The following is a 24280-nucleotide window of genomic DNA, read 5'->3' as shown; positions in this document are numbered from 1 at the left end:
GACAAATAGTCTCCAACATGTTTCCATAGTTTATGGGACTATAAAGAAACCTTTGGGAAGGGTAACTACTCAGCCTGGGCAAACATATTATGTTTCCTATGTGCAACATTTATACACAGAAAACTAGTCTGCATGCTCAAGTAATTGCCATGTTAAAGTAATGATCTCTTTTATTAATTAGGGTTGTGTTGCAATCAACAGAAAACCTGACTTTAAATGGTTTAAGCTTTAAAAAAAAAAAAAAAGAGGAATTTTTGTGACTAGCATAATTTACCAATTCAGGAAGTAATTGTTTTTAGGTGCTGAAAGGTGAGTCATTTCTACTGAAGTTACAAGGTAGCAACATAATGGTGAAAGGATAGAATGGATGTGTGGGTACCAAAGGAATGAACATATCCCACTATTTGCAATTGTTTACCCCATCTTTCTTCACTTTCCCCTGATTACATAAATGAACTGCCTTCCAAATTGTTTCATTACCCTTTCCTTTTTTTTCTGCACGCATTTGCAAACACACACTCCAAATGAATCAGCTTAAAAGCACACACACAACAAAAAGATTATTAAAAGTTAAGCCTTTTTAGATTGATTTTCCTTCTAAATCTCCTGCACTTTTTGCACAGCATTTGCAAAATCAAAAAGTTCTCATTTGGTTAGGCTATCCTCCTGTTAGGACGAGCTGATGCTCTGTCTTTTGTAAACTTGGGTCGATGCTTGTAACCTCCCTCTCTGCTGTGATAAAGAGTCAAAATAAGAATAATTCAGTAATACACTCTATGCCAAGGTCCTGAGCCTTAATGATCGGGAAGTCACATTTTGCTCTTGGCAAAGCCATTGAAAATAATACAAAGGCAACTCACTGGCAGATGAGTGTTTGACAAATCTTAGGGTACACACAGGGCACTGTTTACATAATTCTGTAACTCAGGCATTTTAAATATCTTTCTTACCTTGTAAGACTACAAAGTGGCTCCCATATTGTTAGTTAACTTGGGGCGAGGTTTCTTTCTTTCTAACAGTTCTTCCCCCAAGGAAAGTATGGTATAGAGTTAGCAGCTGCGGAGGCTAGAGCCAGTCTATCAGGTTTCAAGTCATCTTGAGTAAGTCCACATAGCCTTAGGCACCTTTCCCTGCCTCAGCTTTCCCAACTGTAAAATGGGAATAATAACAGGCCTGCCTTATAAGGCTGTTTCAGGAATAAAAAAATTAAAGTCAGTAGAGCTTGGTTGATGGTCATCATTACAGTATTATAAAAACGCATTATAAAATATTGATCATTTCTTCCAAAAGACATTCCCCATCTCCATTCATTGGTGCCTACTGGGAAAATATGATACCGATTTTGAAATGCTGTGGTGTACACTTAGATTTAAGGAAAATAAAAACAGAGAGGTTGATAGTTGGGATTGTTTGAAGAACTTATCCACCTTTCCTATGCCACAAGATCTTAGACCTAGATTACTTACCCTACAGGAAATGTAAAATATTTAAAACAGGGTACCAAATATCCTACTATCTAGATAGAGTTGCAAGTAATCTTACAGTTTGTCTAGTCTAGAAATTTACAACAACGGAAATATCCATTCCTGAGGCATGTGGAAAACTGAGGAGAGGTGTTGGCCTGTCAGAGTGACTGGAGGAGGCCACGGGCATCCATTAAGATGCGACGAATGCCCTGGGACTAGTCAGGATACGCAGGGTATTAAATACCTTACCATGTGCATGCCTGCCGTGCAGAGGACAGACCCACAATACTTGGTCAATATTACTCAAGGAAGAATCATCCTGCTCAAAATGACAAGGGTGCCCCTTTTGAGCCACACGGGGTCTCTGATCTCTTACTGCAGGGATACTGTTAGATGCCCTGGGGTCAGTGGCCAGAGTGCGCACTTGCTCCAAAGATGCAAACTCCTCATCTCAGAAGGCATTGCACTCCATTCATGTCTAGTTCAACATTATTAGACCGTTCTTCCATATACTGAGGCAATACCTGTCCTCTGGTGTTCGTTCTGCCTGTTGTGGCCCACAGAATAACTTGAAAAGAAAAAGAAAACTTGCCAACCCTCAAAAACCAACAGAAAAAATTTACAAATTATTATGTCAAAGTTGCAGCTCTAAGGAACGCCAGATGTTTCTACAACAGTGGATCTGTCATTTCATGTTCTCTCTCTCTCTCAATAAAAAAAGAGAGCAAAGCACCACAGTTCCAAGGGGCTAAATCCACATTCACTCAGCAGTGAAATGCAGCTTTCCCAAATGGGCTATTAAATATTTTCTCAACTAGATTCTCATTAGCAGCCAGGTTTATGATTAATGAATAGCTCAATCATGCCTATGCACCAACTCCAGGTTTAATGATCCCATTACCTTTAACTTATATGCTTAAGATCTACACAGGTAATGAGAAATCTCAATAATGTAATTATAGATGACAGCAACGTGGCATCTTCGCTTTTTACCCTAAAGTCAGCAGAGGCTGGGAATAGCCCAAATCAAAGTCAAAGAACACGTCTACTATGCTGGACTGGAAAAGCCATTTATGTGACTTGGAAAGCAACTGAACAAGATTCCAGAGCCAGTTTCCTTTCTGTGGTTGTTGCACTTTTTATTGAAGTCTAGCAAACATACAGAAAAGTGCCCAAATCATAAGTGCATGGTCCAGAGCCAGTTTGAATGGTCAAATCTTTTAAACTTGCAGAGAAATGCTAGTTCTCAAGCACATTAACTTCCTATAATGTTAATTAAAAAATAGAGAACTATCATGATTAAGTTTACAAATTGACTATAATACTAAAACTTGGTAAGAATAGGAAAAGAGAGAGAGCAAGAAAGAGAATTAGAAAGAGAGAGAATATGTAGGTTAATATCACTTGAATATTTATAAAAGATTCAAAATAAAATAAAAACTTCCACATTTTGCTGAGCACTGAATAGATGACACTTCTTAGGTGAGACTCACACGCATTGTCTTATTTAATCCTAAGTACACCCATGGGGTAAGTATCGTTATTCTCATGTTACAGAGTAGAAAACCAAAGTACTATACAGTAACTAGCCCAGTTGCATTGTAAATGACAAAATTGAGATTAAAATTCAGTTCTTATTCCAAAGCTCTGGCTCTTAATTGCTATTTTCAACTAACAAATTGAATTTAAGAGTCTATCAAAACCCCCTGCCACCTTACAGGTTTCCCCCCACCCACAAAGGCAAAAAGAGTTTATGATTTATTATCTGAAAAATCTACTAATAATTCAATCTCATAAAGACAATAAGTCAAAAAGATCACATAAATAAAAAGAAATACTTGAAGTAATTTAACAAAATTCAAATTCTATCCAAGAAATGTTTAACATTCGGTAATATGGAATTAAGAAAATATATCTCGTAGCATACTGAAATTACACCCACTAAAACTGGGCATAAAATAAAGATACTCACAATCTACACTCTTATTTATTAATGGTTTAAAAATTCTGACCAATGTTGTAAGATAAACATCAGAAATCAGAGGTCTGATTTTTGGAAAGGAGAAAAAAAAATAATTGCTTGCAGTCAAAAGTATTAGTTCTCCAGAGAACCCCGGAGAAGTAACTGAAAACCTATTAGTATTCACAAGATAGTTCAATAAAAAGATTGGATGCAAGATAAACATACAAAAATCAATAGCTTCCCTGTAGATCAGTGATAACCAGCTAGAAGATATAATGGAAAATATTGGAAAAACTCAATAGGTTTGTGTATTTCAATCATTATCTGTAGTAGAACTCAACAATCCATTTTTGGAAAGGGGTCACTTTTTACTCCATCTATATTTTAAAGTTGCAATAATAGTTGTGATTTTTATAAGGTCAGACATTACTTTTCTTCAATAAATGACTGTTTCTCTAGGAAAAGATCTAATGATGCACTTAAAAAAAAGTTTCAGTATAATTGCTAAAATCATACTGCAAGATTCCGGCCCTATCAATTACCCATTTAAAAATTATTAGAATAGTTATAGCTACAACATTTTGTGAATGAGGATCCCAGAATCCCTCATGGAGTTTAGAATAAATTATGTCCTTGAGTTTATTTTAGCTAAGGATAGTAGCTATTTTTGCCTTGTGGAGGGTAACTTCCTAAAAGTAAGACCACTCGAGACCCTCAGGTTGTGTGTTTCAAACCTTTTTTTAACGCTTTTTCTTCATTCATTTAATGTTCTCACTTGTAAATCAACATGAGTTCCTTTCTTTAAAAAAAAAAAGCAAAAAAACAAAACAAAACAAAAAAAAAACAACAAAAAACCCAGCACATTTTTCTATTGTTTTAATGTAGCCCTGCCTTAATGCTAATTTTAAACTCTAGGATACAAATAGAGAAGCAGATATTAAAGAAAATGCTATAAATGGAAACCTGAATGTTCAAATATTACTTTCAACTGCACGTCTTCGCTGGCACCTCACTTAGAAACACAGTAATGAAATCTCAATTTCTCCCATTACTTAATTAGCACCTTTGCATTTTAAGTACTGGAAGCATTACACTGTTAATTATTTACAAGTTCGCTCTCAAAAATCAGTGGCTGCTTATTTTGTTTTTCTTATGCATAGGCTTACACAACCCTTAAAAAAAACAACAAACCTATAAAATATTCTTCTCTGCGTGCAGGCTAAATGTTACAAAATGGAGTGCTCTAACAGCTAAAGGTGAGTTCAGTCAACTAGTGCCCGTCTATTGATCTCTTATTTCTCCCAACACTTTTCTTCTAATCCTCTCCATAATTACATGAACTGCAAGAGCTTTCCTGAAGCTGTCAATTCCACTTGCATCCATTTTCAAATGGCCAGAGGAGCAGCAGTCTGGGCACTAGATCAAACTGTCAGTGCTCCCCACTCCAAAATCGACAAGCCTCTTGAAGTCTCCTGGCACATCTGTCAAGGGCCCCTCAGGTTCTTCAAAACTCTTCCCTTTGGGAAGAGAGCAAGAAGGGTGGAGGAGCCAGAAATGTATTGATCTGTGCTTTTAACATGGTAATTTGCCTGGGGGCTGCTTCAGTCATTGCCAAGCTGGACACTTGTAAAGGAAACTGTTTTTCAAAGTGGGGATGTCTTTTTCAAACACTTAAAACTAAAAACAAATGAATCCAAGCATCAAGTTCACGGGTACGGTGCAATGCGAAGGAGGTTGGCCAAAGAGCAATGGGAGAGCTGATATATTGAAAAGTGGCCTAAAATTAATTGATGATAACAAGATGTCTGGAAATTTGAAAGATAGTTCAAACTTTTAAAGCCTATGTGTGTGTTTCACAACCAATTAGAAAGTAGCCTATGGAGTTAGGGAGAAGTAGCCTATGGAGTTAGTAGCCTCGGGAGAAAAATTAAGACTGATATCATTAAACCGATGTAAAACATTAAGAACATTGATATTGATGAATGTTTGGACATCTCCGTAAATGATGAGAATGGAAAATAAAATCGATTGTTCATTTAATGACACGTGTAACTGGCAATACACCATGAAGGCAAGACAGAAAAAGCGGAGAAAGGGGGTGGGAATAGCACTGTTATTAAAGTATCTTTGTCTTCTGCCTTTGTTATCAGTTTATTATTTCATCAATGAAACACACAGTGCAGATTAAGACGACAAGACATGATTAACTGTGCAAAGATTGCAAAGTATTACCATCTTAAGTTTTTAAAATGAATTAATCAAAAGAGAGGATTTGCTCCTACTTTTCAGGTCGTGCATTTTTGGGGATATAGTGTTAGGTGGGGGTGGAAAACAGCCACATAAAAAGAGAAGGCAGCGCTCATAACAAAGTAGGTACTGGGAAAGCAAGAGCTGGGAAACTTGGCGTCTGAAATCAGGGACGTTCTTAAGGACAATAGCCCCCGAGAAAGGCATTCCTGACTGAGCTGTGTCTTAACTGATCACGAGGTTGGCCCATATTTACCTGCCATGGTATGATGGGAGGAAATCAGTATTCTGTTAACCTCTGACCTGTAGGATCTGAAGCAGACAAAGGACCAATCTGGAGCCCAGGGAGAACACAGCCAAATGTCAAACAGCGGGGAGGCGATTGTTAGGGAAACATTGGGCTTGGGTGCAGCCAGCTTCACTGGGGCAAACTGCTATTCACAGAAACAAGCCATGAAGAGATAACGCCATAAAATATGAACAAAATGGAACCTCTTTTGCCTGGCCTCTGAATTGTTGGCTTATGGGACTTCATGCTGAACAGTATGAAAAAAATCCAATTTGCTTTGAAGCGCATTAGTCTGTCTCTTGTCCTAATTATTGTTTGCATTGCCATTTGCCTTCTATTAAGAATTGAATAATTACCCAGCACTTCATAGTTTAAAAATACAAGCAAACAGGATTATCTGGGTAATTAAGAAACTGTACCATAGCTTTGTACTGCTGCGGAAAATATCTGCACACAGAGGGGAGATGATAATTATCAATCAACTTACTTCAAATGGAATTTTAAGGATTTCGGGCAATTTGAGATCTGTAACTTATTAAGAAGAGGTTAGTAAGATCACCGTTGAGAAGTGTGGGTCTGTTTAAATCCATCCTTAGAAATGAGCCAGATAAGCAGCTGAATTTTCTCATCCACTAATGACACCAGAGAACACACCAAGTACAGAGCCTTCTGCTGTTCTTTAATCCTAATAATCCATCCCAAATGGACTTTGAACAGCATCATCAAACTTTGTCAGACCATGTGGAGCTAAACCAAAGCTCTTCCACATTTAGATGTTGTCTTAGCTGACCCCGCCTCCACTTAATTACACTGCGAAGTCTGGCTATGCCCATTTTCTGCCCTGTGAAATTAGCTTAAACTAAAAACTAATTGAACTTCAAAAACATTTCATGCAATGTCCTCTTCTCCTAGGTTATAGAATGCATAAGCTCATGGGCTTCTGAAGATAGGGCTGTTTTCAAGCAGAGAATGAAGTTTGTTGGGCAAAATATACAGTGTGCTTGTGTGTCCATTCTAGGGGAATAAAGCAAAGGGTAAAGGAAATTTGGAGACACGGGGTGGGTTGGGAAGACAGAAATCCAGAAGGCAATATTTCACCCAAGATGAATACACATATGGAATAAGGAACAGAATTATAGTCACTGCACCTTTTAAAGAAATTTATCTGGGACATAAGTGATTCTAGGTATCACAGCTGATGTATTCATTCATAAATATAGAAACACAGATGAAAATACCAACGGTGGTTTGTACATTATCCACTTTCCATATCTATTTGTTGAAGAAAGGAATGAATGGGCTCCAGCTGTGGAAGAAAGAGGCCACATACTAAACATGACAAGCCAGCATGGCAGGCCCTACAATCTGAACAGACAGAAATTAACCACATAGGATGGTGTGAACATAAAAATTCCTAACTAAAAGTGGGTCATGGCTGTAGTCACGTCCTGGGCCTGTAGCTTCCTTGACAAAGGTCAATCTTTACCTTGAATGAGCCGGTCTGTGGTCTTTTTGCATCTAAGATAACATACCTTTGAAAGTCAGAGTGCTCTCCTTTTCCAGAACCCTCAGGGCACAACCACCACCACCACCGCACAGACCATAGAACCCCTGTTGTTATCTTGCTCCCCTACTACCATCTCTATGTGCTGTAAATGTTAATTATTAACTTTCCTGTGCCCACCAATGTAAAAAAAAGTATGCATCTCTCCATTTTACTGTTTATCCAATCCCAGACATTTCCCCCCTTTGCTCTCTCTCACCGCCTGAATCTACCACCGATGGATTTCGTGTAACCCTCCCTATGTCTTCTCCTTTGATGCTGATGTATAAAACAAGCTGCAAAACTGCCATTCTCCGGAGCATTTTCTCAATCCGTTCAGATTTTGTTTCCTGGCAACTGTAGTCGGTTTTCCCTATACGTTTGGACATTTCTTAGGTCAGCACAGCTCACAAGTGACCTAAAGCTTATCTTTGGAACTTCCTGAGATCTGACCATTCTTTTTCAAAGAATTTTATCTTTTTACTCTACAAGTTTTCAAGCCCTTTGTTGGAACACTTTTAAACATGCCTCACATAATCTGGAGCGTTCCATCTCATCGCTTCCCACCTCAGAAAGTACAGCAAGACTCCAGGTGAAGCTGGCACTAACTAGACAAGCCAAGGGATTCACCAACTGCAAGGTTTCTTTCCAAAGGTGAAAGTAAAACGAGCAGCAGAAGCTTGGGTTGTTTTTCATGGGGCAAAGGGCCAGAGTGACAAGCGGCCACCTCGGATCAGTGGTGGGAGGGGCACAAAAAGAGCCCTGTGCGAAGAGTCCATCCTCCGCCCCCCACCCCCAACCTCTGGAAGCATTCAAATCAAAACCGAATTAATTTGCATGGCATCTAAATCATTGGGTTCTGCATAAACAGACGGAGATTTTGGCTGGAATTGCCAAAGAAAGCCTTCGTTGCCTTTGTGAAAGGGGGAAATGGGTGTGCTGTTTTGCAAGAGGGCAAATACAGAATATGCAAATGAAGACTCTGCTGCCTAGAAAAGCAACCCTAGGCAGACAGCTGACGACCCAAACTCACCCAGAAAACGCGTGGTGTCCCCAAAGGGAGTTGTAAGCAGTACCGACTTGACTGTTTCCCAGGAAGCCAAAATAGACCCTGAATATTCATAAAATGTCCATTTATTCATGGGACTATTAATTACCCTCCAGACTGTGGAACCCAGCGACCTCACCTGCTCTCCTCCCCAAAACAGCTCAGAGGTACCAGCTGTAAGGGGATTCAAGGAGAAAGGTTTTATGCCCTAAGTGAAAAAGATACAGTCTCTGAGGGTCTTGGGGACAGCTGAGGCCTAGTTTAATCATTCCTTCTCACAAAGACAACGAAACTAAAGAGAACTGAGCCATGATATTGGACACAGATAAACGGTTTTCCAAAAAAGCCAAGAGCTATAAATTGCTGTCTAATTTTATAGAAACATCTAAAAAAGATTGAATAAATAAAATGCCATTCTCCTAAGCTAGCTAAATCTCCCAGATTCTGAAACAGTTTTCAGAGCTTTCTGATTTCATTTTAAGTTTTGAAGTGTCTGCAACAAGACAGTAGCACACTCTGTACCTGCCAGAGAAACTAACAGGCTGCAGTGGTTCTCAAACTTTTGGGTCTCAGAACCCCTTTACACTCTTAAAAATACTGAAGAGGCCGAAAGTGCTTTTGTTTGTGTGACGTAAAACTATCATTATGTCCCACTGGAAACTGAAACTGAAAAATTTGTAAGTAATTATTAATTCATTTTAAAACACCAATAATAAACCCATGATATGTGAACACAAATAACATTTTAATGAAAAAATAACTATATTTCCCAGAACAAAAGAAATTAGTGAGACACAATAAATTATTTTTATTTATTTATTTATTTATTTATACTTCTTTGCAAATCTTTTTAATGCCTGGCTTAACAGAGGACAGCTATATTCTCCTATGTATTCAATCTGATGAGATAGTACATATCAGGTAGCCTCTGGAAAACTCCACTCAGGAGAGTAGGACAGGGAAAGGGCAGATAACATCTTAGTATTTTTAAGAGAGTTTTAACCTTGCAGACTCCATGACCTTGGGGAACCCAACTGGAACACACTTGGGGAACCACTGTACTAGTGCAGTGACTTGGGGAATAGAGGATTTGATCAATATAAAATAACCAAGATCAGCCACTTCACACCATCCCACACCCCTGATGATGTTTCATGTGACATCGCTGCACCCCTCTCCCCCACAAAAAATCTCTACTGTCCACCAAAATGAACTGCTTTCCTCGTTGAACAGTGACCAAACAGCTTATAACGTCACCATTATTTCTATCAAACGACAAAAATTTAACAATAAATTTCCACTGATTGTTTCATGATTTTAGGCCCTGTGCTACACCCTTTATGCATAAATGCTTCCACGCGTACGTGTGTGTCACATATAGTAACAGCCTAATGCCATCAATTTGCAACTGTGAATTTGAGATTAGAGGAGTTAGGTTAGTCTCCAGGATCACACATCTGGTTAAGTAGCACAACTAGGAACTAAACTCAAGTCTCAAACTTCAAAGGCAGGGCTTAGCCAATTTGTACTACCATAACGCGATGTTAACTCATGTGCTTAGCGATTTGTGAACATTCAGGCACAGAGATGATTCATAAACATGATGAAAATATTTAAGATCCAACTGAAGCTAAGAAATGTAAACAAGGCCCTCATTAATACATTAGCTGCATACAAAGATTTTGCTATAGCATGTTGACTCCATGAAACATTACTCCACCAAATAAATGTTTAATATGAAACAGGCCGCCATTCCTTATGTATTTATTTATTCATTTGTTCAATGAACATTTAATGAGATCCCACCATGTTCCATAATCGTCGCTGGTGTTGTTACTTGTCTGGTTATACTGGACTGCACTCCTCCACATACGTTCTCATGATAGGAAAGTTTTACTAAATTCACTTGTCCAGAAAAGTTACAAAGCAAGACTGACCATTCATTAATAAAAATTTACGTGTATGAATTATAAATTAAAGTGTTTACCTAAAAATATTACCAAGAAACACTAAGAACCTAAATATCTAATACGGGAAAAATTAAAGTATGAGATATTCATACTGCAGAATATTAAACATCAATTATGAAGAATGAAGAAAAGTTATTATCTTCATGATCAATAGTCAACAATCATAAAAACAAGATGACAATTAAGAGGATAACTCCATTTGTTATTTTTAAAAATACATGTAATAAAGATATATTTGAGTTACCCGCCAAATTGTAGAGTGGTAACTCAAAGTTAAGCCCGCAGTTGTCTGGTAATGTTAAATACATCAGTTAAATGCCACTCCCCCCTCCCAAGAACAACTTTAAGTTCAATGATGTGAAAGTCAAATTTACATCATGACCATCTCTGCTTCGCATAGTAACTGAAAAGCCATTTAATCAGTCTTTCTAAAGTCTTATGTCTTAAAAGAATAATTATGTCTCAATTCATTTTTTGAAAGGTATAAGGAGGCTCAGTGAGACTAAAATAAGTCATCAAATCTAAAGTACCATATTCAAAAATCCCTAACTGAGATAATTCATATGTGATGCTTTGGTGAACTCAAAATAGACACCATTGCATCATTCACACTCAAAAAGAAGCCTGGTCACACAAAGGAGAAATAAAAAAGTATAACAGAAAAAGGACAATAATTAAACCCTGTTCTTCTCGTATATGAATAATTGCATCTTTCTATGATCATAGCCACGCTTCAAAGCTGGAGATAAAAGCAGCCGTGCGATTCCAGCAATTGAATCTTAATGACATGATTCAAAGGTAGAAGAAAATTTCAAAAGTGGAAAGGATATGAAACAGCATCTCTCTGAACTATATTTTAAATGCTTCCTTTCCAGTAATCTTTCTCCTAAGGTCCTTAGGAAAACCAAGAAATCTTTTTTTTTTTTTTTTTTTTTAAACCGCTCAGTTTCTCTTTTCAGAGCACAAACTTGAAATATTTCAGTTTTATAGCCATCAAAGTATTTCTGTCTTGTTCTTTGTCAGAAGAGTTTTTAATAAGATGCCTTTTGCTGATATGAAGGCATCACATATGTAATGATATATAAGTCCCAGATATATATGACCCCAAACAATTTATAGCAAAATTGTGTATTTCAGCAAGGCCTGATTTCTAGCTGGCTAAATTTTGTCACAGGTGTGAATATTTACTTGGCCTTAAGAGTCGACTCTATAAGAATGTTTTCTTTTTATTAGTTTTATTTTTCTATACACTCTCTGAACATATTACCCATTAATATTTCACAAAGGGTAAATCTGTGACTTTCCTTTCATTTTTCAGCTTTTTCATTAAGCAAAAAATAAGTTCATAAAGAATTTTTTCCTCTCGTCCTTCTGCTTAATATTTTTTCTGAGGTAATGAAAACAACCCTGTAAAACACCTGGAACATTTCCTCACTGGGGTGTGTGTGTGTGTCAGGCGAGGGAGGGTCTGAGGTGGATTTTGTTTCCTTTCTCAGACAGTCTGAGGAGGCCTTGTAACTAGACTAACTAGAATAGTTTCTTATCCTTTGCACCCAATCACTAGGCAAGTGAGTGCTGTGACCTCCAGCCAGCCCCTCTCCTGGGGAGGACAGATGAGTGGCTCACACTCTTTGTTGTTCTGCCGAGACTGAGCCAAATAGGTTCAGAAAATGTTATTCAAGAGCAGAATGAACTTGCGGCTGCTTCAGAGGGAAAACCCGCCATCACCCTGCCCCTCTCCACACTTTTGACACAGCTCTCCATCCTTCAGTCTCCATTAGCATGTACAGCTTGGAAGTAAGAACTCCAAGAGGAAGTGTAGTTCTGTCCCCAAGGTCCCTCGAGGACTCCAGCAGATGACCAGGGTTAAATTTAAACAACAGCGCACCCCAGGCCCCCTCCCGCCCTGCCCATTTTTGCCAAGGGATCCTTTGTCAAACATTTAAGATCTTAATCAATCTTCACTCTGACCTCCCAGACCCCAAGGAAGATGGATGAGGAAGTAGGTGACCTTTCACCTGTTCTTCTATTTGTCCTGCCACAGTAGACCCATTGAAGAGACAATTGGGGAGGAACCTGCTGCCACAGTTCTGAAGACTTGCCAGTTCTCCATTATATCCCTTCTTAAGCTCTCTTTACACCCTCGCTTTCTTGTCCCACCCTCAAATCACTTTTCTCTCACTCAAAAGAAAGTTAGTTCTCTTTCTTACAGGGGAGGGGAAAAAAATGACACTCTCCAAATATCATTTGCAATATGAACTGTGAAAATAGACATTATTCTTTATCAAGGTAAGGCAATGTTTCTTATCTTTAGTCTTAACTTCCAAGAGTGGCTGGGAGATGGGCCTCCCTTTTACCACTTCAACTCAACATCTTTAAAAGTCATTAGCTATGACCTTGGGAAGAACAAAGTAGTAAAAGAAATGCTAGCATTAACATCGGTTTCATGCTTTGTGATCTACAAGTGACTTTTACCAATCTTAGATCACCATGTACTCATAGCAAGTCTGTAAGCTAAGTATAATTATTATCAATTCATTTTATAGATGAACAAACCAAGACTCAGAGGGTTTTAATAAACATGCTCTAAGTCACTTAGCTAAGTGACCAAACTGAGACACATTTCCTTATCTTGATGTTCCTTTTGTTCCACTTGGATGCTTTTCGGATACCCTGGTAATGATGTCAAAGATGAAGACAACCATATTTATTACTCCTAAAATTTTTGCAGTCGTGTCATCTTTTAAAATTCACACTCAAGTTTGGAATTTAAGAATCCTTTGTCATTCTAGATATTCCTTCCTTCCTAACTTCATCAGAGATTCTTACTTAGTAGCATTAAAAACAAAGAAAGTGCAAGGTTTTGTGCAAAAGCTGTCTTCCTGAAAGAATTAATCATTTTATCAGTTGCAAAGAAAATCCTGGATAACAGTTGTGGAAACACAAAAGAGTCTCAAAAGTGGCTCAGCCCACCTTCCCCTTCTACTTAATGTCTAACTTTGTGTTAGGAACAGTTTCCTCAGAAATGGACTCAACCTAGAACATCGAGCCTCTCCCCTTCCATGAGTCACATGATTAACTAGGTACCTGAGATTATTTCCATAAAGCAAACCACTAACATGTTCAATTGCCTTTATACTCACTTCCCCCTCCATCTTTTTCTCTTTTCCTTCTAATTTGGGTTGTAAAACTGTCAAGGAGTTTCACACTGTAGCAATGTATGAGTTACTGGGCTCTGTGACAATTGAAAATCAATGACACATTAGATAGATGTACTAATGCCAGATATGTGAACATCTGAGCAGGAAATGGAAGGCAATGGTGTTTTTTTTTTTTAATATATATAAATAAGAATCTTGACATATGAAGATATGTAAGTCTTATCTTACAAAAACCAAAAAGGCAGAATACTTTACTCTAAAAAGTGATGTGGTGTCATTGCCCTGCTCGTTTCACTATTCCTTCTATGATTATTGTAATTTATGTGCCAATAGCAATGCATTCATATATTTTATGATATTAACGCCAGAATATACTTAAGGGTTTAAATTTGATCCAGTTTATCTAGTAGCTGCTAACTCAACAACAAATAAAATAGTAAGAACCTCCTTTAAATTCCAACTTTTAAATTTCCAAGTTTACCTTATTACTTTATGTCAACAGAAAAGGTAGTCAGCCTTTATTCTGTTTTATTTATGATTAAGTTAAAAGACATTCATTGTTAGTTACTCCTAGAAATAACTATAGCCAATCAGGAATTCAGGAATGACCCTTTAGAAAAGTATAAACGATGAAAGGAAAAACCCATAACTCAACACCAAACTACCAAAAATGCAATTTTTTTTTTTTTTTTAGGTTATAATTGTTAATTTCCAGTCAGTCAAGTGGATTACCCCATAGTTAATCCCACCCTTTCATTAAAATGGTTGAAATGCCAGACAAATTGTTTGGCAGTCAGGCTCTTTAATCACCAAATCAGATGAACCATGGGCAATCCAGTTGCTACAGCTCAACAATCAACCTGAGAAAAGATTAATCTGATCGGCTCCATAGATGAGACCACAGTTACATTGTTTAATAGTAACCATAATAAGATTGGCAGTAGCAGACTATGGATAACCACTCAAAATAAAAACCAAGCCAAAAAAAAACAACACCTTGGATAACTGATTTTTTAGCCTTATTCCACACATGAAATGAGCAATCCATATACAAATGAATTACTTTCATCCCTCATTCAGAAACAAGGTTGCTATAAGAAAAATTTTGACAAACTTCCCAATATTCCAACAGAAAGCAACATAAGGGAAGAAGGAATTGCATATACTTAACTTTAGGTGAGGAAAAAAAAAACCACTTCAGTAATATGATACATAGGAATCAACATGATAAAATCACTTAGATTTCTTCTAAAACTCAATAACCAAAATGGATTACAATTTAGTATTGCCTCTGACCACAGATCAAATAAGAAGACTCTTACTAGCTCTTTATCACTTCCTCCGGGAAATAAAGAGGTCTTTTGTCAAGATTAATTTCACTTAGGGACCCTATCAATGGATGCTTGGCGGAACAAATGTACTCGAAACACTGTCACTCCATGTCTATACGGAGTCACGTCTATACTTGCCCACAAAGTGGGAAGACTGGACTTTCTTCAGAGTTCAAGGAAACTGGAACACCAATCCTAATTTCACACATAAATTGTTCATGTACATACATATACCTTTGATGAGAGATTTTACCGTTTTACCATGTCTATAGACAGGAATACTATGGTTTGAAAATGTGTCACCCTCTTTAAGTAAGGATCGATCAAGCCCAGTTTCTTCAGCGTGTTCATTTACATCAAGCCAGTTCAGATTTAAGTGCCCGCTAGCAAATGTGTTTGGCCTTTTCTGATTACAGCAGCATCATTTATTTTGTCAGTATTAGAACGGTCTTAGCCTTGCCACCTGGAGCTACAGCACTTACTCATTAGAACCCTCTGTCCCACCACATCCCACAGGGGCTGCTAATTACTGGCTTGACTCCATTTAGTCTCATCTCTGATTTAATTATGTGCACTAAGCCCTAATGAAAAGTACAATATGGCTCGTCTTACCTTGGCATTCTCCATTCCGCTCTTCATGTCCAGCATTGCATAGACAGTTGCCAATGGGTACCAGCCATTCACCATCTGCCCCACAGTACATTTTTGGCACATCTTTCTCTTCTGAGTTGTTGACACAGGAGCCTCGGACTTCCACCAGAGAAGATGTATCAGCCCCTGTGATGGTGTCTGGAAACTGGGCCAGATTGCGAACTGTGAGCGGACACTTCTTGTAGAACACACGGACCGATACCAGGGCAATGCAGGCGCCCACATCCTGAAAAGCGAGATAAAACCCCTTTTTGCTCAGTGGCCCTACATCCCGGATCTCGGTGTTCAGCTTCATGATCCTGTCGCCAATGTCCACTTGGGTGAAGCTCTCATCGGCGGCGATGGTGTCGATTTTGGCAAACTGGCTCTCTCGGATAAAACGCTCTTTGTCGTTGTCTGATTCATAGTAGTACAGGTTAAACGTCTCCTTGCAAGTCCCCATGACGCCCGGAAGACTATTGCAGTCCCTCAAGGTGAACTTGATTTCAATGTACACCCTCTGAGCTCCCTCTCGAGTGATCCAATCAGTTCGGAGCCAGTTATTCTGGCTGGGTTCCATCACGTTGCACACTTGGTAGGTTCGGATAGGTGTATTTTTTTCATCCATAATACTCACTTCCTCCCACTGCAAAATTCCGAAGGAAATGTGTTAATTACAAAACTTCCTAATGCAGTGCTCTGACAATCCTGCATTACTCTCATAAGACTTTCGTGATTTTTGTCTCAATAAGAAAACAGAGCACCAATCCTCACTAGTAAAGCCTCTTATGTTAATAAGACAGTATTTTACTGGGGAAGTGGTTTCTTTTGCTTGTTTGTTTGTTTGTTTCTTTCTTTTTTTAATTGTTCCATTCTTTTGCCTGACACCCAGAGGCAATGGTGGATTTATTGCTTTTGAGTTCTCAGCAGTTCCTTGTGGTGGTCTAACAACCTGAAATTCACCTATTACAACAGCTACAATTTCAAGTGGCAACAGTTCAAATTTAATCATCAATGAAAAACTAGTATGCATATTGTTTCAACAACAGAGCTGAGACCTGCAAATTAAGAGCAGGAAGAGTAGAGCTTGCCAAAGGAAGACAATTATCAGTTAATTAGTGGTGCTCCTGTCAGAACTTTGCTCTCTAATACCTAAAAAAATGTCAGTCGATTTTTTTTTTTTTTTTTTTTTGGCACTGTCACTACTCTTTCAAGAGGAAAAGAAAATCTCACCATTCTGGTTTTGGTAATCCTGGGAAGATAGAGAGTAAATTTTCTGATTGGATTTCTCAATTACACTGTGATTTATAATGTGGAACACTTTTAAAGAGCATTCATTCAATTCAATGTTTGTATATTGTTCCTATTTTAAAACATACACACATCAGTAAACAAGAATGCACATATGCTTTGCTTCTAAATATTCTGAGGATGTTGGAAATAAACTGTTAAGTGGTATTTATGATTGAAAGCCCAAGCAAATTAAAGAAGGACGGTAGAGGTTTCTTCACAATCTACTTTAACGTAAAGATTTCAATGTTGGGGCAACCTGAATTCACTGTGACTACAGTAATAATTTCACTCTCGCATAGCTTTAAAAAATAACAGGAAGCAGGAAGATTGTTTGGGGGCTCCTGCAAGGCTGGTAGGCAGCCTCCAATTCTTTATTAATATCTACTGTAGTGCATTTACATAGACTTGGTATAAATCGGCTTACGTATCTAACACATGACTATAACTAGAAGAAAGAAAAGATAGTTTAAAAAAATGTGTGTTGTATAATAGCTCCACTTAAAGCTCCATTCAATAAAATGAAGTACATACAATCATATTGTATCTTTTAACAGGTTTTCCATCTGTACATAGGAAAACTATTAATGAATGGAAATGCTACTATGTGAAGGGCTCTAGTGCATCCAGTTCTGAATCCCTTTCATCTGCTACTGTTATGAAAGTTGGAGCTGGGAGGGATTAAGTGCCCTGTGGTGATTAAAATTTCTTTTTATTCACTAAGTAATAAATTACTAGTAATTTACTTATTTGGGGACATTCATGTAAATCCAAAAATAGATCCCCACCTTCAAAAATTAAAAACTACTCAGCATTCTTCTCATCTCAGAACAAAGAGAATATAGAAAAACACATTTATCAATGTAAATGAAAGCATATAGAGATTATCTCCACAGAGTTCATTCAGGATAATTCAGGTCTAATATGAATTTTCCAGGCTGAACTTGATTGTCTAAACACACTGATCAATTCACCAGAACAATGACAAATCTCCCCTTAAGTTTTGTATTTCACAATCCATGTCAGAAACTCAATATACTCCTTTAAATGAACACTGCCAAGAAATTAGTTTTTTGCTATAATGTTGCCATCAGGAGCTATCACTTTCCATTATTCTCATGTTGTGCTTGTGATAGAAAAACAAGAGAATTAGCGAGTTGTCTCTATCTTTTATTTTTTTACTTGGTAGTATTGTCAAATAAGATTTCTTTGTCTTTTTAAAAATAATAATAACAACGACAAATAAATGTCATTATTGGGTAAAATTCTAATCCCAAATTTCCAGCCAAGAAAGATGTGATCTGTTCTAACTATAAGTAGAGATTTCAAAATAATCAAAAGACTCAAATATGCTTTACCCCTCAGCTAGGAAGAACTTTTGAAAGGCAATTCACCCCTATTTGGTAGACATCTAATTCATCCACCACTCTAGGCGTGAAAAAGTCCTCTTCAATTACAAAATCTAGAGATTAATTAAACTTTACAATTTGGGACATAATTTCTCAATGGCTACTATGTATTTTGGAATGACTATTTCTCTTATGCACAAAGTAAAATTTCATTTCTAACCCCTCACAGTAATACTTAAAATGTTACATACAGAATATTTAAGGACAGGAAAACTCTGTCTACATTCAGCCCATAAAAAGTTCTGGGTTGTATACAACAATCAGTATGCATGTTTTTTTTAGAGACCTCAAGAGAGAGCAGTTTTGTGTCTAGAAAACGTGACCAGGTGCTTTTTCAGCAGTTTGAGGGAGGGGGTGGGGTGGAGGTGGGGGGAAGTCTGCAGCATATTAAATCGCAATAAAAGCTTTCCAGAAACTAGATAGACCATAGACTGTACTAGAAAATGTATCACCCTTTGCTTTTAAATAGGTCCATGTATATTTAGTGTAACAAGTCAGATCCAAAATCATACATGATGCATTCTCTCTTCAAACTTGAGAGCAGCCCAGTAAGAAAAACAAGGCTCATTAAAAATTTTAATGGAAGTTCTGACACCTTCCATCCTCAATTTTACGGACAGTTTTAATACATTCAACCTACAGAGCAATAGCCCTGGTGTAGCATGGGAAAGCCTTCCCCAATCAGTGACCTTTCCAGGGTATAGGATTAACAAGAGTCTGACTCTCACAAGATAAAGCTGTACCTTTCTTCGCATTCAAAGGATGAGGGCAATTGCCTGCAATCAGTGGTGAATACAGCCTGTCTACACTGCCAGAGGCCTGCCAATCATTCTCCCTCCCTTTAAAAAAATGGTTTTGAGGGCAGACGGGAATTTTTTTCAACAGAGACCCAACCAACTGCAGTCAAGTTCAGGCAGAAAAACAGGAAGGCAGGGCAATCTCCGTTTTATTTCAAATGGATTACAAGACCCGCTTTGGAAAAAGACCGCTTAAAATCTCCATTTTCATGACTATTTCTTGCCTTGTCTGTATTTCTGAAACCTGTCTTCTATACCATTTTTTATGGATCTTAATTTTTTTAAAACCTTTTATTGCTTATTCAGGCAATAAGGTTATTCAGACAGGATGAAGCACCGTAGTGGGTGTTGGCATTACAATTTTTGCCTGGTTAAGACTCCTAATCTTTCTTTCCTCCCTATTGTTTTTAATCATTTGACTCCGTCATAGACTATCAAGCATGTAAAGGTAGGATGATATGCTTAATTTTTAAAGGATTTGAGAGTTATTTCAATTTGGCAGAAGCCAGAGATACATGTTGTGCTGATTTCTTTCCAAAGCTGATTCATTCTGACCTGTTATTAAAGGGGGAGGATAGGGCAGGAGAATGTGACCACTGACCTGATTCTATTCTCTCAATCGTCCAGTGGAGACAGTGATGGCAAATTCAAGAATAAATGAACAGTGATGTGTTCCCTCACACTTTATAATCTGGCCTCCCCTTCCCGAAAGATCCAAGATTTCAGATACTTGAACTTTTCACATTTAACACCAACAATGCTCAAGTTTCTGCTGTTGTCTGCACATCCTGTACCCCTGGAACAAGTTCATACTGCTTTCCCTCAGTGCACAAGAGGACAGCAGCTGCATTGAGGTCGTGGTGACAGCAAGGTAAAGAGTGTCTGCTGCCTCTGCCATAACTATATCTGCGTCAGTTACAATTAGAAGTGTTTTCTCCCTGCTCTCTTGACTTATTCATTTTCCTCATCTGGAAACAAAATGATTGCTTTAATATCAACTCTGTCAGGACTTCATAGCCATCACCGTAATAGACATAAATTCTAATTTGGTCCCCAGATTGTGTTTCTTGTCAGTATATTAGTTTTAAATAGACATCTAAGTCTATGCCTCTACCAATCTCCTAATTCTGAAAACCTTTTCTGCCCTTTTGGTTCCATGACAGACCTATCCAAGGGGAGTATAGGATTTCTGCAACAAAGCGTAATTCACTTCATAGGCCGAGGCGGAAATCTGACCCCTCACCACAATCAACAAGAATCAAGCCATTAGGACTCTCAGAAAGTTGCTAATCACTCCTTTTTAGCCTTTGGAGCAGAGAGGAACTCGGAACTTACCCCTCCCTCCAGAGGGCTCGCTATCCACCCAAGTTCTCCCTGAACGGATCTGGAATCCAATAAGGTAACTGTAAAAAAAACAAAGAAAAATAGATTAATTTCCAATTGCAAAAAGCCAATACTACAAAAACCATTTGCTTGAGCGTTTCCATATGTGCCGAGGGTGCACATATCCAACTCTGATCAAAACCTAAACGTGGTCTCACTTATGTAAATAATCATTACTCACTTGATCTTCTCCCCTCTTTAAATCTGCAAGTTCTTATTTATTTAACTTGCTTAGCATTTAAAATTCCATCCCAGGACTCAGTTGATTCATTTTCTTAAAAGGATGAATACAGAATCTCAAGTACAATTCAAAAAATAAATATATCTATGGAGGGCAGTTGCACTCCAGAGCAAAATCTGCATTCGTCTTTGTCTGGTATCTACTGGAGTTATTTGTTTTTGCAAGTTTCAGATGACCACATAACTCATCATCATGGTGACAGAGCCACAAGTGAATTCTATCTGCGAGGACTCAAAGGGTCATGAAAAGGCTCTCTCCCCTACCATTTTCCCCCCTCCACCATCGGCCCTGGATGTGGTATCCGCTGGCTTTTTAAATATCAAAGTTTCAGAAGGGGGAATGGCAGACGTGTAGAATTGGAATGCAAATGAATGGAAGTATTCTCTTTCCCAGGTCTTTTTGAGGACAATCGGAGACTCCTTCTCCACCCACGAGGAAATCACGGAGTTGCAATTTTAGGTCTAGACTGCTGCCTAATAGATTTTGTAGGCTTGTGGGTACACCTAAAATTGTGTGTCAAAGCTTCGGGGGACCGGGAGAGAGGCTAGCCAGCTGCTGTACCCCTCCCGGGCTGAAACAGTCCTAGGCACCTAGGACATTGAGAAGGACGCAGTAAATTCCTAACCTCTCCACGTTCCCTTTCCCACCGAGATCTGCAGGCCTGGAGTCGAAAGGCCCATCTCAAAGGAACCACTGAGTTATTACTTTGATCGGCGAGGCTGGCTCTTCAGGCTGGGGGAGGGGTGGGAATGGGAAGCTTTCATCCTTGCCCCTGCGCACCCCGACTCTCAATCTCGCCCCAGGCCCCTGAATTCTGCCCATTTCTCCTCTCATTTCTCCCCGAAGTCAGAGGAGTTAAAACCAGCCTCTTTCGCCTGTTTTTCCCGAGAAGCCTGAATTCCTGGGGTCTGTTAATTATTTTAAAATGTAGAGCCTGCCCTGGGTCGCTCTCGCCCGGAGTTGTGCCCCCATCCCTGGCCTCATTCTCTCTTCTGGGTCCCTAGAGAAAAGCCCGCTACATCCATTTGGATTTATGTAAGGTGGATTAGGGACACAAAGGGAACAATAAGACCCAATTTACAAAAAAAGGGAGGGAGTAGAATGGGAGGGTAAAAAGGAGAAAAGAAAACGTGATGGGAATAAAAAGCAACAAAATGAATTAATTTTTAAGGGGGAGGAGGGGTCCGAGAGGGTGGCAACTTATCCCCCCCCTTTTTTCTTCTACCTCAGCCTACGGCTCCATCAGCGCCTTTTTGTGTCTAGGGGTCCCAAGTTTTGCTTCCAAAAAAGAAAAAAAAGTGGGGTTAAAAAAAAAATCTGTGCGTCTGGTGCGGTGGGGTCTTGGGGACTTCCTAACAAGTGTGCGAAGTAGTCAGGAGAAAACGGTTATCCACGATTCCGCTTAGAGAAATGACCCTGGGGACCGAGGGACGGCAGCGTCCGAGATGGCACCTGGAGGGAGCTACGTCGGAAAAAGGGAGGCGATCGGGAGGGTGAGAGAGCGCCCCTGTCCTCCCACGCAGTGTCTGACGGCAGGTGTGTGAATCTCTCCGAGCCTCAGTCTGGCGAGCTCTGGGTACCGGCTGCCCAGCTAAAGCTAAGTTGGTTTTTGGCTCCCTCCTTTGGAGCAGGGAAAATGATAGATTGCATAGGGATGGATGGACGGATCCTGGAGAGACGGACGGACGGACGGACGGACGGACGGATGGATGGATGGATGCATGGATGAATAGGGAGGGGTGAAAGAGTCGGCGAGACAGATGCAAGGGTAGATGCACAGAGACTCGAGCACGAGCATTCGCCGGAACACTCGCGCACACAATCAAGGGACTTGCGCACAGACACACAATCGTCCGCGCGCGGGTACCCACGCACCCCACACTCGCATTTACGCGCGCGCACACACACACACGGACACACGCACACACACACGCACACTCAATTCGCTTTTCTCTGAGATCGTCCGAAACTAAACGATTAACCCCCACCCACCTCCTCGACACAGACACACGCAGTCCTTCCAGCACGTCCTCACAGACGCACAGAACACCGCACTGAGACCGGTCCAGTCGGTTCCGCACGTTCCCTCCAAACTGACCCGTGCATATACTTCTGGGCCAAAACGCAAAAACTCGAGTATATTTAACTTGCGGGTGGGTTCCCCAGGTCTGAGGGATGAGCATAAGACCCCTTAGACCAGTGATCGCACCCCCGGGGCGCGGAGCCCAGCGGGGAGAAAGGTTTCTGACGCCGGGTGCTAGAAATCAGGTCACTGGCGACCGGCGCGCGGCACCACGACCGCTGCGCAGCGGAGGCCCGGCAGCCGGGTCCTGGGAAGCGCAGGGTCGTGAAACTTTGCAGAAACCAGAGCTTGCAAAGCTTTCACAAGAACCCAGGAGCACCAAGCCCTCACTAGGCTCCAGGTTTCCGTTTCCCCTCGACCCGGGCTGGGGTTAGCGAGGACTAGGGCCACGGAATTATTGTTTTAAATCCTGGCGTTGGCTCTCGTGTATTCCACCGAGATGCTGGCCTCGCTGGCGGATGCTGATAAACTTTGTCCTTTCGCTACAAACTTGGGCACCGCAAGCACGGGTCACCGACTCCGGGTAAGCTACTCCGCTGCTCCCCGCCTCCCCTTCGTGGATCCCTTCACCCCGGTCCCTTTCTCCCCAGTCGGGGCGCACCGCTCACGCCGGGATACCCCTACACCCGCCGGCCTCGCGCTCCCGAGGAACATTCACCCGCGAGGATCGTCCCCTCTCGGTTCCCAACCGTAGAAAGGCTGCCCACTCTTACCTTCATTCGCGGGGTACACCCTGGAACCCGTGACAGCGTCGCAAATCCCAAAGAGAAACGAAAAGAGAACGAAATAGAATATCCCAGCCATGGTTCGCTGGTGCCAACGCTGCTCCTGCCGCTTCTATCCCAGTGGAATAAATGCTTAAGTTAGGAGTGCAGCAGGCTGAAGACATTGCCAAGGGGGTGTGCCCCGTCCGTGACGTGCACCCGCCAGTCCGGGGCCTGCGGCCAATGGTTGTGCAGACGGGGAGGCCTGGCCCCCGCCCCTACGAAGCAGAGCCCGTCTTTAGGCCCCGCCCCTTCGGTCTCGGCGGGGTGCGAGTTCGCCCCCAGCTTGTGAGGGCGAGCTCCGAGGGGGTCCCCGCCCTCGCCCGAGGAGGCGGCGGGGTCCCCAGACGTCACCTCAGGGGACCAGCCTCTGGGCGATGGAAGGAGCTTCGAAAGACTCTGAATTGATTGGGGGGAGCTCGAGAAAAGGTTAGCAAATCCTTTTTACCCCCACGGAAGGTTTGAGGTGGAGGAAAAGGCTCTTTTATTACAATAAAATAAATATGAAGTTGACCTGCCTCTTTGCTGTTGCTCTTTTTTGAGGGTAGAAGTGTTCACGTCTCGCGCGCCCGGCCTGGGGGTGCACACTCCTGCGCACGTCCACAGCTACCCTCTGCTACCTTGCCCTGTCTTGGGTCTTTATGGCGCATCTCCACAAGAAATGC

General features: G+C 40.3%; 1 protein-coding gene across 2 annotated transcripts in view; it reads right to left on the bottom strand.

The window, feature by feature from the left end:
* Positions 1-23711, bottom strand: part of EPHA4 (EPH receptor A4) — a 127425-nt gene extending 103714 nt beyond the window's left edge. Inside the window, exons 1-3 of one of the 2 annotated variants that reach the window (XM_033112411.1) lie at positions 23565-23711; positions 20480-20547; positions 15631-16294 (exon numbers count right to left, since the gene is read on the bottom strand). In XM_033112411.1, coding sequence (XP_032968302.1) covers positions 15631-16294; positions 20480-20547; positions 23565-23655 — 823 coding nt within the window. In that variant the 5' untranslated portion in view covers positions 23656-23711. The remainder of the gene's footprint in view (positions 1-15630; positions 16295-20479; positions 20548-23564) is intronic. The other variant, XM_033112413.1, reaches the window with a different exon arrangement.
* Between the last annotated feature and the right edge of the window lie 569 nt (positions 23712-24280).

The sequence above is a fragment of the Rhinolophus ferrumequinum genome, chromosome 8 (genome assembly GCF_004115265.2).
Source record: "Rhinolophus ferrumequinum isolate MPI-CBG mRhiFer1 chromosome 8, mRhiFer1_v1.p, whole genome shotgun sequence".
Lineage (NCBI taxonomy): Eukaryota > Metazoa > Chordata > Mammalia > Chiroptera > Rhinolophidae > Rhinolophus > Rhinolophus ferrumequinum.
The sequence above is the reverse complement of the archived record's forward strand: the minus strand, read 5'-3'. Positions and strand labels throughout refer to the sequence as shown.